At 35.1% G+C, this 15728-nt stretch overlaps 3 protein-coding genes across 3 annotated transcripts; 1 reads left to right on the top strand and 2 right to left on the bottom strand.

Annotated features, from left to right (window-relative positions):
- Positions 1–1138: 1138 nt before the first annotated feature.
- LOC104803517 (RING-H2 finger protein ATL13) lies at positions 1139–3051 on the bottom strand. Its single transcript, XM_010527451.2, has one exon. The coding sequence runs from the start codon at positions 2753–2755 to the stop codon at positions 1250–1252; it is 1506 nt and encodes a 501-aa protein (XP_010525753.1). The 5' UTR covers positions 2756–3051; the 3' UTR covers positions 1139–1249.
- Positions 3052–6185: 3134 nt separating this feature from the next.
- LOC104803516 lies at positions 6186–7847 on the top strand. Its single transcript, XM_010527450.1, has 3 exons — positions 6186–6400; positions 7039–7168; positions 7278–7847. The coding sequence occupies exons 1-3, from the start codon at positions 6287–6289 to the stop codon at positions 7295–7297; spliced, it is 264 nt and encodes an 87-aa protein (XP_010525752.1). The 5' UTR covers positions 6186–6286; the 3' UTR covers positions 7298–7847.
- A 105-nt stretch (positions 7848–7952) lies between these two features.
- On the bottom strand, positions 7953–9131 carry LOC104803515 (putative EG45-like domain containing protein 1). The gene is made up of 3 exons (XM_010527449.1): positions 9008–9131; positions 8223–8493; positions 7953–8091 (listed from the first exon to the last, which is right to left on the bottom strand). Exons 1-3 carry the CDS (start codon positions 9114–9116, stop codon positions 8085–8087), a joined length of 387 nt encoding a protein of 128 aa, XP_010525751.1. The 5' UTR covers positions 9117–9131; the 3' UTR covers positions 7953–8084.
- Between the last annotated feature and the right edge of the window lie 6597 nt (positions 9132–15728).

The following is a 15728-nucleotide window of genomic DNA, read 5'->3' as shown; positions in this document are numbered from 1 at the left end:
ATATATATATATATATATATATATATATATATATATATATATATATATATATATGCTTCACAGAAATATTGACATTGGTTTCTTACTGGGCCTAGCCCAGTACTCAGCATTGGAATTGGTTTAATTTACCCAATCCATTTGAGAAATGGAAGACGAAGAAGCAGTGTCGTGCATGTGTTACGCACAGATCTTTCCTGTCGTTTTATCACGAGAAAAACGACGTGCAGTTTACTTACTAAATGTACAAACTAATTAACCTACAAGAGTTGTTTCGGAAAACTAAGCTACGTGCAGTTTTCTTAATTTACTTAATTTCGAGGGGTTTTTCCGTCCAATGATGTGGTTTAGTTCTTTTTTTATATATAGTTATTTGATATTTTTAATTTTATTTCATTTTATGAATTTTATTTTCTCAATTTAGAGGATTACTTGTATGTTTGGGTGTTCATAAATACAATTAAATAGAGACCAGCCAAAACCATTTTATTTCGTACCGTCACGTCATGAAAAATATTCGATATTTTTTTTGTTTCTTTGATAAATCATCGCAATAATATTGGTGATGAAAACTTTGCGTAACAATCTTTTAAATATAAACACAAATCGATTAGAAATCTTAAAACGTCGTACTTATATTCATAGATATTTGATATAAAAAAATATTTCTTTATTTTTTTTATGAAAGTATTTCTTTATTTGATAAGAAAAAATGTGTTTCCGTTAATTAAATATTTTTTAAAATATGTAAAATCCAATAATTCGACACATTGTCATTATAAATGTAGCGGGGGTATATATAGTCCAACTGCTCTCGTGACTGTTATTAATTTCACCAATTAATGCAAAAGTTTAGCCATTCGTCGTTATTGCATGCAAATACGTACATTCATATATATACACACACACACACGTATGTATCTCCCTCGAGATGTCACATTCTTTTGTCGTAAGATCGATTGCCTCTATTCAATGCAACTGCCCACCACCACATACCTCTCACTTATATTATACACAACGCTCTAAAAAAAAAAAAAAGAAATTTAAAACAAAAATGATTTATAATTGTGATGTGGTTTGGAACTTAATTCATATGTTTTAAGAATCTTAGAGATAAAATGACAATATAATAAAACCTATGTGATTTCTACAATGATTCATTCAATCTGCTATTGCTCTTAAGAAGACAAAACAAAAGAAACCAATGTCCGAAATATTATATAATTTTTTTAAAAAAAATTCTACAAAGGAACTAGACATGAGATGCAGGAGAAGAATGAACAACCTTGTTTTGTCTCCCTGCAAGCCAAAGCATGGTCCTTCTTGCAAAAGATGGTGTTTTTGTCTCCAAAGATTCCGAATTCTCGCTCTTCTGATTCTCCTCGTCGCTACCGGCCTCGTTCTTACCGTCGGGTATTGATCGTTGGACCGGAAATCTGAATGAAAATGCTCTTCTTGATGAAGATGCCAAAGAACAATCCTCTCTTGGAGCCTTCTGCTTCTCTTTCTTGCCCCTTAACCATACTTTCGACACCGAGAAGCTCTCTCTTTTCACGACATTCTTCTCGATACCTTTCCCCTTCCCGTTTGCCTCTTTTTCTTCAGTGATTCTCATTGATTCGGTTCTACTGAATCTGAATACTCCTTTTCCATCACAACCACATTCAGACATTGCAGTCCTGTGACCGGGCAACCGAGGTTCCTTTCTGGACAGTTTCTTGGCCGAGACATTAACTTTAAGTGCAGATTCTTCATCCATTATGTATTCATATGATCCCATTGAAAAACACCTCCTTTCATCTACGTTACTGCTATCACTAATGTTCTTATCATTACTACCTTCACCCACGTCATCTACGTTCCTAAACTTCCCTAGCTTAACTGCAAAAGGAACAACCTTTTCACCTGAGTTGGTCATTTCACCATCTGAGACTTGAGTGGCAACGGATTTTAGAGGAATCCCGCCAGATTTGTGACCCGAATCGAGATGGGTCGATCCAAGATCGAGGCTTCCATCAAATCCCAGATGGGGATTGGACTGCGAGTGAGAATCTGGTGCAAGACATGAATTGTTTCTTCCAGCAGTGTCTTCATTACCAGCAGCGCAGGATGCATTGTCTCTGTCCATGGCAATCTCTCTTGAGCTATGATCACTACCAGACTCAAGAACAAGAAGATATGAAGAACAGGGGGCATACTGCGATGAGAAATCAGAGAGCAGACTGGATCTGCACAAGGGACAAGTCGAGTGAGACAGAAGCCAAGTGTCTATACAGTCCATGTGAAAAGCGTGGCTGCATTTGGGCAGAAGCCTGAGCTTGTCCTCTGACTCGAACTCAGAGAGACAAACAGCACAATCGAATGGGTGATTCTTCAGGCCGATGATGGATTTGTAATGAAACACAGGTAAAGTGTCGATGAAGGATTGGTCAACACCAGAGTCATGCAGGTGAAAGAGCTGCTGTAACTGGCCTTGAAGTGCTGTGACATTGTCGAAATAATCGTCTCTGTCTCTGTTCGATGGTGATAGAAGGAATCTAACCAGAAGATGTAGCAGACCAGAGATGAAGAAGATGATTGACAAGATGATGATTATCAGGAGAATACTGGGGCTGATCTTACTGTTCAGATCAAAGCTAGTGTCGGGCCGAATCGGTGGAGGAGGCGGTATCATCAGTGGTGGTGAAGGAGAGATGAAATTCTGGGTTGCTTTGATTTCCGGGAAAACCCACTTCATATTTTCCCGAGAAAATTTCATGGGAGGGAAAAAAACGGAGAAGGGCTCACAAAGGCTCAAGCTTTATGCTCGGTTTCAGACATGAACATGAAGAAACCCGGAAAATTTTCTCGGCAAACATACATGCCCTGTTTATGAGATTGGGTTTTCTTCAACTGGAGAGCTCAAATTTGAGAGAGAGAGAGAGAGAGAGAGAGGAATTAGGGAATTACAGGTGGGAAGAGATGGTGACAGAAGAGAATTCATAAAGATTTTTTTTTTTCAAATATAAATCAGAAAGAGTGAGAGAGCCCTATGAATGAATCTGCTGGCTTTAAAATTTAGGCAATGACAAAAAAAAAGGGATTGGATCTGATTTACCTTAAGACATGGAAAGTCAATCAAACATTTATTTAATGAAATTTTATGAAATAATGATAATATTAATTACTTATTTTAATGATCTCACCAAATCCCATGCTCCCCCATTTAAATCAACAAGACAAAGAACACAACTTTACGATTCACAAGAAAAAAAAAACATTTATTATTAGATCATTTCAAGCATGACGCTCTCTTCATTGTCATTATTTTGCTCATGTTAAATATTTTCCCCTAAGCATGTTCTTTTTCTGCTTCCTAATTTTCGCCTCGCCTTGGACCGTTCATCACATTAATATTTCCTGCTATATAGTATTAAAAAAAACACATGAAAATACCATGACTCCTAATTTTGTGCAACCAACGGTCAATTTAGTATTTTATTTTTTAGGAAATCTATTAAGAAATATGGAAAGTTATGGAGAGTTATCTATTAGAAATTATAATTCCATAATAGATTAACTCTCTATAACTTTCCATAAAATCTTTTAATTTGGATGTTTATTTGCACCGGCATTAGAATATCTTGTCTTAATGGAGATTTAGTGGACCCAATAAATTAGGGAGTGAAAAAAGACAAAAAAGAAAATATATAATATTGTTTTACGAAAAGAAATTTAGCCTTTTAGGGAAAACTAATGTAAATTTGTGAGCAATGTTTAATTTATTAATTTATATGGGAAAAACTTTTTGGTGTGCTGAAAAAAGGAGAAACACGAGAGAGATGGACATGGAACAAGACAGCCAACATGTAAGAAGGTTCTATGCCTTTTTGTGGCGACTTAATTCAAATCCTGTTTTAGCCAATTTTGACTTCTTTTTCTTATTATTTTATTCGAATTTAAGTTTGGTTACAGTATAAATTAATCAGCAAATAATGTTATGTTATACATTTTAGTTCGTTTATTGTAAATTAATAATTTTGGAAGTATGTAAGCAATAGAGATCTATATATATATATATAGCAGTGACCTATGATAAGGGTCATGATTATTAATTAGAGGCTAATTATTATCACTGTAAATTTTGGTGCTGACTTTTACTTTAGTGGTGAATATTAAGTTCCACTCACTTTTGACTCAACCATCTTTCACCTATAAATTTGTACACAATTTAATATTTTCTATTTAAAAAAAAATATAGAATGGGCAAAGATCTGAAAAATATGCATTTTTGTTTAGCTTGTATTTGTACGTATAAATTTTGTTTCTACTAGAAACACGTATAATTAGTTTTCAAGAAATCAAAGGAGATATACATAAAATTGTTTCTTTTTTTCATTTCCACTGTCGCAGTTCGAGTTCATGTATGCCCATAAAATAATATTATGTAAGCCATGATACTAAAACATATAATTAATTTAAACTATATATATATAAATATAAAGTCAATGCGATGGCAATCGTGAACTTGCATTTGTGTTTTCTTTGCAAGTTAGGTTTCCAAAACCCAACATTGACTTTAACTCGTTCTCTATTAAACAAATAAACAAATTACAAGTAATGTATATTAATCATTTTGTATTGATATTTACTTCGGTTTGTAAGACAAAAAACCATATTGCTATGGAAAAAAACCAAGAAAAATAAATTAAAGTCACAAACTTTACAAATCTTTTTATATGAGTGATGATAACACAAACACGGTTCATATTAACTCCATTTGAAATCTTCTATTAAAATGACAAAATAATATAATTAAATTGTTTTTTTCCATATAAACGACAAAATAAATAACTAAACGAGGGAATTAAGGATAAAATCGTTGATTTGGGAACATAGACATTACTAATGCTAGTATGTTATCATCTGCCACATGATAAATTATAAAAAGATTTGATATACAATGTTTTTTTTTTTTTTTTTTTTTTGCAGAATCCTTAGCATAATGAAAAATATCAAAACCAAAATACAAAATATAATGACATAAATTACAGTGTCATGTAAAATATCCATATTTAATAATTCTATATAGTTATAACAACTAATTTTGTCCCCACAAATGGTATTGTTTTTCAAAATGTTAGTTTATAACCAAAATCTTGAAACCCAATTAGTCAAAAGTTTGAAACTTTCGACATGGGCGATTTTCTCTTTTACATAATCTTCTTGATCGTAATAAAAGTAATATTAAAGCACAGCAATTAAAATATACGATAAATATTTATTATTAAAGTTGGACCTAATAAAGACGTAGAGAATCCCCATGTGCATGTGAGTGAAATACAGATAACATTTATTGTCTTGCCAACGAATTCCGATCCTTTTTCCCATCATAAAATATTAGTCGTAATCAAATCATTATTATCCTTAAATCATCCTTATCATCATCAAAATGACGGATTACAAATATAATTATTTTTATAGTTGAAGGATTATGTCTGCAAATAGAAAACCTTCGAAATAGAAAAGAGGGTTTCAAAGGAAGAGACGTCGTGTTTTGAGCTCCGTATATTCTTTTTCGCCATTTTATGTTATTATTGAGCAAGATTCTATTATAACCACGTAAAAAAAAATCAATTAGAAATTATGGACAGATCGTTTACATAACACTATATATATATTTTTAAAACATATTTATATACACTCGTTGACCCCAAAATGGCAAAACATAGGGTGTACATGAAAACATTAGTTGGATAAAACATTAATCCAAAAATGGTCCTCTTATACTTGTGTTCGGTGGCAGTTGTAAATATGGGTGACCATTTTGATTTGGATTGGGGTTCGGTTATTTTAGTTTTAAAAAATTATAATTATTCGATTTTTATATTGAATTTATTTTAATTCAATATGAATCGGTTCGTATTCGTTTTTATTGAAAAAAATTGGGTTTTTTCCCGTTCTATTCAACTTTTCGAATTTATAATAATGATAACCATTTGATTTTTAGTTTGAATTTGATTTGATTTATCTAATGTTCTTCGGTTGTGAAGCTCGGTTGGAGCCAGTTTCGAGGCCCAATTTTTGTTAGACTTAAAATGAGCCCTAATAAAAAAAAAATAGGCCCATAATAAAATAGGCTTGGCCTTTTTACGTCCAAGTGATTGTAGTGTACACTAACACTACCAATATTATTGTTAATGGGCGGCGCATGTTCCAGGAACGTCCGATGAGATCGTAGAGAGGCGGAGAGAATTCTAGGGTACGATTTGCTTCGTTCTCGTTCTGATTTCATCGAAGAAGTGAATGAATGAGAAACCCTCCGTCTCTGTTATCTCTCACCATTGATTCTGCTGTTCTTAATCTCTCCTGCATCTCCGATCTCTCCTTTCTTCCCGATCATGTCCTCCTCGATCTCTTCCTGGTAATGCCCAATTCTCTAATTTCTCCTCTTTTTTTTTTTTATGTATTTGTTTTTCGTTATGGGTTCATCTAGTTTCATGTAAACTCCAATCCTCTGTACGCTAGGGACTTGTTGCTTGTGAGATGGTTTCATCTTCTTTCCCTGTCTGGAATTGGAAGCTTTACCCTTTTTGTGGAACACTTTTATAGATTTTTGTAGAGAGAGAGAGAGAGAGAGAGAGAGAGAGAGAAGAATATGGAAGATTATTCATGGTATTTTTTAACACTTTTGTGGGTTTTTGTAATTGGGGAAAGTTGCAATTTTTTCTGTAGCAGTGTATGTGACAAACCTGCTCAGAAGTTGGAAGTTAGAAGTGAGACAGATATATGTTTGTTCCGAATTCCTATCTGAAAACCTTGGATGTCTGAGGCATCAGTGTCTGGATTATTGACAGCATGTTACTGTTCTTTGGTTTTGTATGTTGTACTGGATAATGCTCTGCTTTCGTTAATGGCCAATGCTCGATCCCTTTTGTCTATTTTGCATCAAGTTTGCTCTGATTCCACATTCTGATGCCGTTATATGTTATGTATTTCCAGTAACATGATTGATTCTGTGGCTAATCCTTTTCGGTAAACAATTTCTTTTTCAATGAGTAGCGAACACTCAGAGCTGGAAAGTTGAACGAGAGAGTTCTGAAGCTCTTTGTGGCTTCTGGAAAGGATGAAGTTCTTTCTCTTATTCATGCCCTTAATATCAAGCTTGTTGTGACCCCTGTTCTCCCTACCCGTACGATTTTAGTTTCTCTTTCTCTTTTTCAACTTTGGAAAAATCGGAACTTTTCTTGAAGCTAAATCTCCGACGCTGTTTACAGTTGTGTTTCACTTCTATGTTGCAGGATGCTGCGAGAAATTCTGAACGGGTATGTTGAAATGTAAAGCCTTAACGTGAAACTCGAATGAAGTGAAAGAAGACATAAGGATCTGCAGTTTCTTAGCTTCAAGAGAAATCAGCCCGTGTGATTACAAGTAGTGCCCCTCCTAACGATTATGAGCATTGCAGTTTGCATTTTGACCAAGTTCTCACCTCATTCATGGAGTATAATATCTGATCGTGCGGGAAGTGAACATTGTCACCTTCAACCGGAACTGTTGAGATCTTTCTCAGTATCAGTATCTCACACACAAAAAATGGTTCTCCTTCAACCATAACCTGTGTGTGTATATATATATTCATGAATATATTCGTGGGTGGGGATCAGAATCTGGGATTGAGATAGAGAGATAGATTCAGGAACTTGAGGTGGGCTTTCAAATCTCTGAAGAGTAAGCTCTGTGAATATTGATGAAAACTTTGTCGTTATGGTTATATATATATATATATATATGTAATGGTGTATTGAAGGGAATAACTTGTTGTACAGTGCAATAAATGGTTTTTCTGAATAATCTTTGTTGTTTTTATCGAATTCTTGGTGCAGATGCTCTTCCAAGCTTTAGAGAACCTTCACCCCAGAATGTTAAAAAACGCGGCATCATATGAACAAAAAGGGTTACTTCCTGTGCAAGTAACATAGAGATTGAGAATCTGAGTGTTTCCTTTATTATTCTCGATCTGTATAATAAGGGATGCATTAGAATGCCAAGAGATGAATCATATCAGAGAGCATGCATGACTAAAATTGCTGTATATGAGAGTTCCGAGTTTACGCCCTGCAAAATCATATCATTAAGCATTTAAAAAAATAATAATATATCTACGGACTTCCATGAGGTTAGGTTATTATATATTAAAAAAAACGTTATATAAAGGAAAAGGAAGGATAAAAATGGGGAAATCTTACGGGGCATAGTCGATATTGATGATACCGGCGACGGGGTCGGCAATAGCAGCGAAGGCTTCGCGGGAGAGATCGAGGGTAGAAGGGCAAGAAGGGCAATGGTCAACGATCTTGACGGTAACGGAGTTGCCGTTACAAGGGTGAGGGACGGGGTTACGAGGTCCCGTACACTTAACGGTGAACATTTGTCCGCAAATTTTTCCGTTATCCCAAAGGCTGTCACTCGCCGCCGCTATCATTACCCCCTCCGGCTGGTTCCCGTAACACGCCGACGCTTCCCCACACACAAAAAAAACAACAACGCAAGTAGAGTTACGATTTCAAAAAATATACATATGTAGTTTTTATATTGAATGCGTTTTGATTTGTTTTTTTTTTTAATTCTTTTCACTTAAAGAAATATTTTAAATTTTTTATTTTTAGATTATCTCTATATTCGGTGCTAAAACAAAAAAAAAACAATATAAATATTACGGATTGACATTCCGAATTTTGGTTCGAGTTCGATTTCAATGTTTTTCGGGTTCAGATGTCCTCCCTATATCCTTCCAATTTTTATTGAAATTCTATTGGAATTCGTTTTTTTATGAAAAAAAATATTGAATATACAAACTTTACTAGAGTTCTTTTGTTTTTGTAGATAAAAATATTATTTAAAAAATCGGTGTTTCGGTTATCAATATTTGGATTCGTATTCTACTACGGAAATGGTGTACGGAAAACAAGAAAACAAGGTAAGCATTTGTCTTAACTCAGGACAAGAACACAATGTAATAATGGAGACTCACGAGTATAAGTTGTGTAGAAAGTTGCGATCCCTGGATTTGCATGAGCTGCTCCACACAAGAGGAAAACGACAAATGCAGAGATTGCCATTAATAATACTCTTTTCTCCATTGTTTTTTTTTTAAAAAAAAAATTAGGCAAATGATACTCTGGTTTTTACAAAACTAATGCACGGTTTTATTTATAGTGTATAATATGTAACGTAACTAAATATGGAAAAACCTGCATACCATAAGCATAGGATTAGATATTTAATTATTTTCGTAAATTATGAATTATATCATTAAAGGGTTAATCCCATAAAAATTCCCCAACTTGTTTGACATTGGAAAACTAATTCCCAGACTTGCATTCTCCTATAAAAATTACTCGACTTGAAAAAATTACCATTAGAATACCTAAACTTGTAAAAGATTGTCAGAATTAAAATTGACCGACGTTGACCGCAAACATCGTTAGATGAGGCTGACATGGCAATACACACATGATGCCACCTCATATTTTTATGCCAGATCATCAGCAAATTTAAAATTTAATTTGGACCGGTTGAATCGGTTCAATTAAACAAAGAAACCTTTTTCCCATTGTTCCTCTTCACCACGTTATTTCTCTCACCGTAGAAATGAATTTCTTCGTTCTCCACCATGATTGAACAAATAGAGCTTCCACCATTAGATTTTTGAAGATGTGAAGACTTCGTGAAATAGTCCCCACTAGCGTTTTGATAGCTCCATGAACAAGAATACCCCTTACTCTATCCCGATGCTTTGGATTCATCAAGCCAACGAAAATCTTGTTTCGGTCTGTAATGGATTCGCTCTCCATAACTCTATTAGCAAAGCTCGATTTCGAATTACGTGAATTTCTAACTTTCAAACTATACTTTCTGAAGATCTCAATTGTCACAGCATCTGAAACTATTCAAAATTCCATATACGATACGTTTCTTGGAGACCAGTTCGACAACAGAAACAATGGCTCGAAGAGTTTCATCAATAATTTCCTCTTTTCTTTTCTTTTTTGTTAACTAATATAGTTTCCCTTCCTTTCCATCGACGACGAATTATACACCCTGTAAATGTCATAGCCCGAAACTCCGGAAACTGTCAATAAGATCAACCTTTTTCTTCTTCTCAGAGAAAAATATCAAATTTTTTTCCCCAATTTTAAAAGGATCCATTCAAAACTACAACAAACCAAACCAGTAAAAAGCTTTAGGAATCCTAAAAACTCTATGATTCAGCTGCAAAATTCCAAGTTTCGGAAAATTCAGAAAATGGTTCAATAGAAACCCAGAAAAGAATAATGAAGAATCAGATGAGTTTCAAGACTTGGATCAGAGAGATCCCTCACGATTTGAACGATTTCGACGGAGAAAATAAAATAGGGAAAAATTTATTTATTTATTTTAATTGAACAGGTCTGGTTAAATATTAATTCAATATTGGTCCAAATTAAACTTATATTTTGCTGGCATAAAAATATGAGGTGGCGTCATGTGTGTATTGCCATGTCAGCCTCATCTAACGATGTTTGTGGTCAACGTCGGTCAATTTTAATTCTGACAGTCTTTTACAAGTTTAGGTATTCTAATGATAATTTTTCAAGTTGAATAATTTTTATAGGAGAATGCAAGTTTGGGAATTAGTTTTCCAATGTTAAACAAGTTAGGAGAATTTTTATGGGATTAACCCTATCATTAAATTTACTATTTAGAAATATAAGCCAGCAATTAGATTCCTTGCCATATTAGGCCGAACCCTTTTCCCTGGACAGAGGGTCTGACAGTGGGCAGGCCCAATCCAAATTGACCGGAATTTTATGATACGTAACGCCATCAAACACCTACGTTTACGTACCATAAGCATAAGATTGGCTATTTATTTTCTCAATCTATGAAAATCTTACACGAAATTTGCTGTTTAGAGATATAAAATAAAATCAGCAATTAGATTCCTTACCATAATAGACCGAACCCTTTTCCCTTTTCCATAATACAGCATTAACATCTTGAATACAAACCACATGACAAATATAAATTGAAGATGGAACAAAACCTAATACAATAATCATATCGAAGAGAAATATCATATGGTACGATCATTAAGATCAGAATAAACATCGACATCCATATTGGAAAATGTAAATGATGAATTAATGACGGAATGAAATCAATGATAACATTGTGAAATCACCAATATGAAAGGAGAATAAAACGGAGAATTCAATCGACAAACCAACCTAAACCGAATAATTTGTCTGAATTGAGAAAACTGAAAACTAAACCGGCAAAAAAACCATACCAAGATTCATATAAGAAACTGAGATAACCAGTGGTAACTTCTACTGTAATTGTAAGGAAAGCTAATATTGATCACACCAATGTAGAAACATATTCAACGACAACGACCGTCCTGTTTTCCTGTCCTTGGATAAACGGCGTTAGGAGCTCCGGTACATTTAACGGCGTAATTTCCCAGACGGTTATTTCGGTTTGGGAATTAAAATTCTACCCATTCAATTTTTATATTGGATTTTAAAAAAATATTTTTAGTTATATTCATATTTTATTTGTTATTAATCTTGAATAACAATAATTTTTTATTAGTCTTTTTGAATATATATTCCATCCACCTTCTCCCCGAAAATACTTTATGTGTCTGTGTATATATATAACTATATGTATGTATATATATATTTTAAAACTTTTCTGAAGTGGGAACCTTATTCCTGGGCAGAGGGTTCGATAATGGGCCAGGCCCAATCCAAATTAACCGAAACCTCCCTCTTCGTCGTCATCCTCCTCCCCTCTCTCTCTCCGTCACCACCATCGCCTTCGCCGCCATGAATCCTCGAATGGGTTTTCCTCGTGACGCGTGAAGAATCTTATTCAGTTCAGATTCTCCGATCCCGCACGATTCGGGAGCGATTTCGTGTTCTGTCTCGACTGGTTCAGAGAAGGGAAATGGTTTCGAAACCTTGTCGGACGCCGACGCGTTTTCCCGGAGGTGCGTTGATTCGCGGTTGTTCAAAGTCATAGCTTTCCGATTTTAAGGGTTAGGATTAGATTGGAGGAGGAGGATGAACAAGAAGGAGACTTTTGGGCACGTTTTTGGAACAGAGAAGGAGTAATTTGATAGATCTGTGAGTGTTTTTCTGTCTCTCCTAACTGTAATTGCAAGAACAAGTTAGTGTATCTTCTGGCGGCAAATGTAAGATAATTTTACATAATAATTTATTTCTTACAGCAAAATTTGATTTCCATCAGTTCGCCGTAGTCATGTAAGCTACAGATTCTGTTAAACCACCAAGCAAATCAACCAAGAGATTAACCATTCTGACGAATTCGACCAGTGTTTGAGATTATGTTCATTGGGTAATATTACAAAAATACCTTTAAATGTCGATTTCACTCACATGACATACCCTTCAAACAAAAAACCTTCAAAAAAAAATTGGAAAAGAATGAAAAGACACCGTTACCCCTTTTAAATGATACACGTGTCAACATCTGAAAGAGAAAGATCAAAAATTGGGAAGTTACTAAATCAAAAAAATTTGAAAAACCAAACAGTTTTTTTTGCCCCATTTCGACAGACTTCATAGTATCGTTTCTTCTTCCCCTTCTTCAGTTTCTCTTCACTTTGTGATTTTTCTGTACGATCTTTCTGTGCGAGTTCGTCAAACTCGTCAAACTTGCACGAAGAATGACTTCATCTTCATCATCTTCGGCCTCCTCTTCGGACCCTATTTGCAAAGACCTCCAGGTATAGTTTTTGAACTCCGCAAAAATCAAATTTTTTAGGGTTTCGGATATACATTGAGATTCGGTTTTAGATTTTCTATTAAGTTTTCGTTAAGAATAGGGTTTGAAATAAAAATTTTAAAAACTATGGTTTGAATGACAAATTGTCACTGAAATATCGAAATAGGGTTTTCGGATTGGGTGAAAAACAGTGTTTTGTGAAAAAGACGGATAGAAATCGAGTCACGATGATATTGTCGACAGTCGGATGCACTAAAACATAGATTAATGGTCATGCTAGATATTAGTTAAACTTAGCGCACCCGTTAAACAAGTCAAACTATTCGAGTCTCGAAAATGTTCAAACTCGTCAAACAAGTCGGAGTTTGACGAGTTTGACGAGTTTGACGTGTTTGACGTGTTTGACGTGTTTGATAATGAGTGTTAAATTTGTTTTTGCAGGTACCTTTTGTGTATGATTTTAAGGACATTCATATGGCTCCTAAGATCACGACGAAATGTTATCCATATCAGACTGTTAGATCTCTTAAAAAGGTCTTGACGGATGAAGAATTTACATATTTCAAAAAAGAATCCCAGTTTCGGCATATTTTCCATCTCGCATGTAAGGACACATTGAAGATGGTTCCGGCATCAGTCCTCTTACATCGGGCACTAAAATTGGAAGGAGAAGTGAAACAGTTATGGTTTGTTCTGAATGGCGTGCCTATCAAACACGTCAAACTCTCTTATTTAACGAATTTATCAAGTGCGGACCACGACAATGTTAATAAACACCTCGTATAACAAATTTGATACGTAAATAATAATCGGAGCTAACTGAATTTAACACCTTATTTTGTTTAGCAATGCATGTTCCCCCAAACGAAACCCTAATGTTCTATTACACTTTATGTTACACATTGGTCTAGGGTAGGATTTATCATTTTCTCACACGCTCTCCTCACAACAAAAACACGCTCAATACGTCATAATAGACCCTGTACACAACTTTGAACCATCGGAATGTCATTTTGACCACAGGTTGACCGCGTTGACTCGTCAAACACGTCAAACACGTCAAACTCGACAAACTCGTCAAACTCGTCAAACTCTCTTATTTGACGAATTTATCAAGTGCGGACCACGACAATGTTAATAAACACCTCGTATAACAAATTTGATACGTAAATAATAATCGGAGCTAACTGAATTTAACACCTTATTTTGTTTAGCAATGCATGTTCCCCCAAACGAAACCCTAATGTTCTATTACACTTTATGTTACACATTGGTCTAGGGTAGGATTTATCATTTTCTCACACGCTCTCCTCACAACAAAAACACGCTCAATACGTCATAATAGACCCTGTACACAACTTTGAACCATCGGAATGTCATTTTGACCACAGGTTGACCGCGTTGACTCGTCAAACACGTCAAACACGTCAAACTCGTCAAACACGTCAAACTCGTCAAACACGTCAAACTCGTCAAACACGTCAAACTCGTCAAACACGTCAAACACGTCAAACTCGTCAAACACGTCAAACTCGTCAAACACGTCAAACTCGTCAAACACGTCAAACTCGTCAAACACGTCAAACTCGTCAAACACGTCAAACTCGTCAAACACGTCAAACTCGTCAAACACGTCAAACTCGTCAAACACGTCAAACTCGTCAAACACGTCAAACTAAAAGAAAGAAACAAAGAGAAGAAGAACGAGAAGAAGAAGTAGAAGGAGGAAGAGAAGAAGAAGGAGAAGAAAGAATAGAGGAAGAGGAAGGAGAAGACGAAGAAGGAGAAAAAATATCCTTCAAAAATATGTTGAAAAAGATTGTAAAAGACTCCGAAAAAAAAATAATTGCAAGAGTTGAGAAGAAAGTAATTGAAAAAGTGAAAAAAATTTTGGAGAGGGCAGGAATCAATGTGGAAGGAGTCGATTGGTCTGAGATACAAGACAACGAGTTCGAGTTTAGATCTCGTTTTTCGGATGAGAATGTAGACCTTCCACAGGACGAGCAAGGTATGGTGTTACACTTTAGACTTTATTTGGGCGAACCGAGTTAGGGGGAGTTAGATTGGTTTGACTCTTTTGATTGACGAGTTTGACCGGTTTGACTCTTCTGATTGACGAGTTTGACTGATATTCATATAATTGGTCATATGTAGGACATCAATCTGTGCAAGAATCTGACAATGATCAAGAGGATATAGAAATTGCACAGAACGAGCAAGGTATGATCTTACACTTTCAATTATTTGGGTAGCCCGAGTTAGATTGGTTTGACTCTTTTGGTTGACGAGTTTGACCGGTTTGACTCTCTTTCGAATTAAGTTGTATCTAATCAGGTTTAAGACCTCTTCCGTATTAAGAACCTCTTTCGTGATAAGTACCTCTTTAATTTATTAGTATTTTATTTCTTAAGAACATCTTATTAATTACGTCAAACTCGGCAAACTCGCCAAACTCGTCAAACTCGTCAAACTCGTCAAACACGTCAAACACGTCAAACACGTCAAACTCGACAAACTCGTCAAACTCGTCAAACTCTTTTATTTGACGAATTTATCAAGTGCGGACCACGACAATGTTAATAAACACCTCGTATAACAAATTTGATACGTAAATAATAATCGGAGCTAACTGAATTTAACACCTTATTTTGTTTAGCAATGCATGTTCCCCCAAACGAAACCCTAATGTTCTATTACACTTTATCATTTTCTCACACGCTCTCCTCACAACAAAAACACGCTCAATACGTCATAATAGACCCTGTACACAACTTTGAACCATCGGAATGTCATTTTGACCACAGGTTGACCGCGTTGACTCGTCAAACACGTCAAACTCGTCAAACACGTCAAACTCTCTTATTTAACGAATTTATCAAGTGCGGACCACGACAATGTTAATAAACACCTCGTATAACAAATTTGATACGTAAATAATAATCGGAGCTAACTGAATT

The sequence above is a fragment of the Tarenaya hassleriana genome, unplaced genomic scaffold, assembly GCF_000463585.1.
Source record: "Tarenaya hassleriana unplaced genomic scaffold, ASM46358v1 Cleome9, whole genome shotgun sequence".
Lineage (NCBI taxonomy): Eukaryota > Viridiplantae > Streptophyta > Magnoliopsida > Brassicales > Cleomaceae > Tarenaya > Tarenaya hassleriana.
The sequence above is the reverse complement of the archived record's forward strand: the minus strand, read 5'-3'. Positions and strand labels throughout refer to the sequence as shown.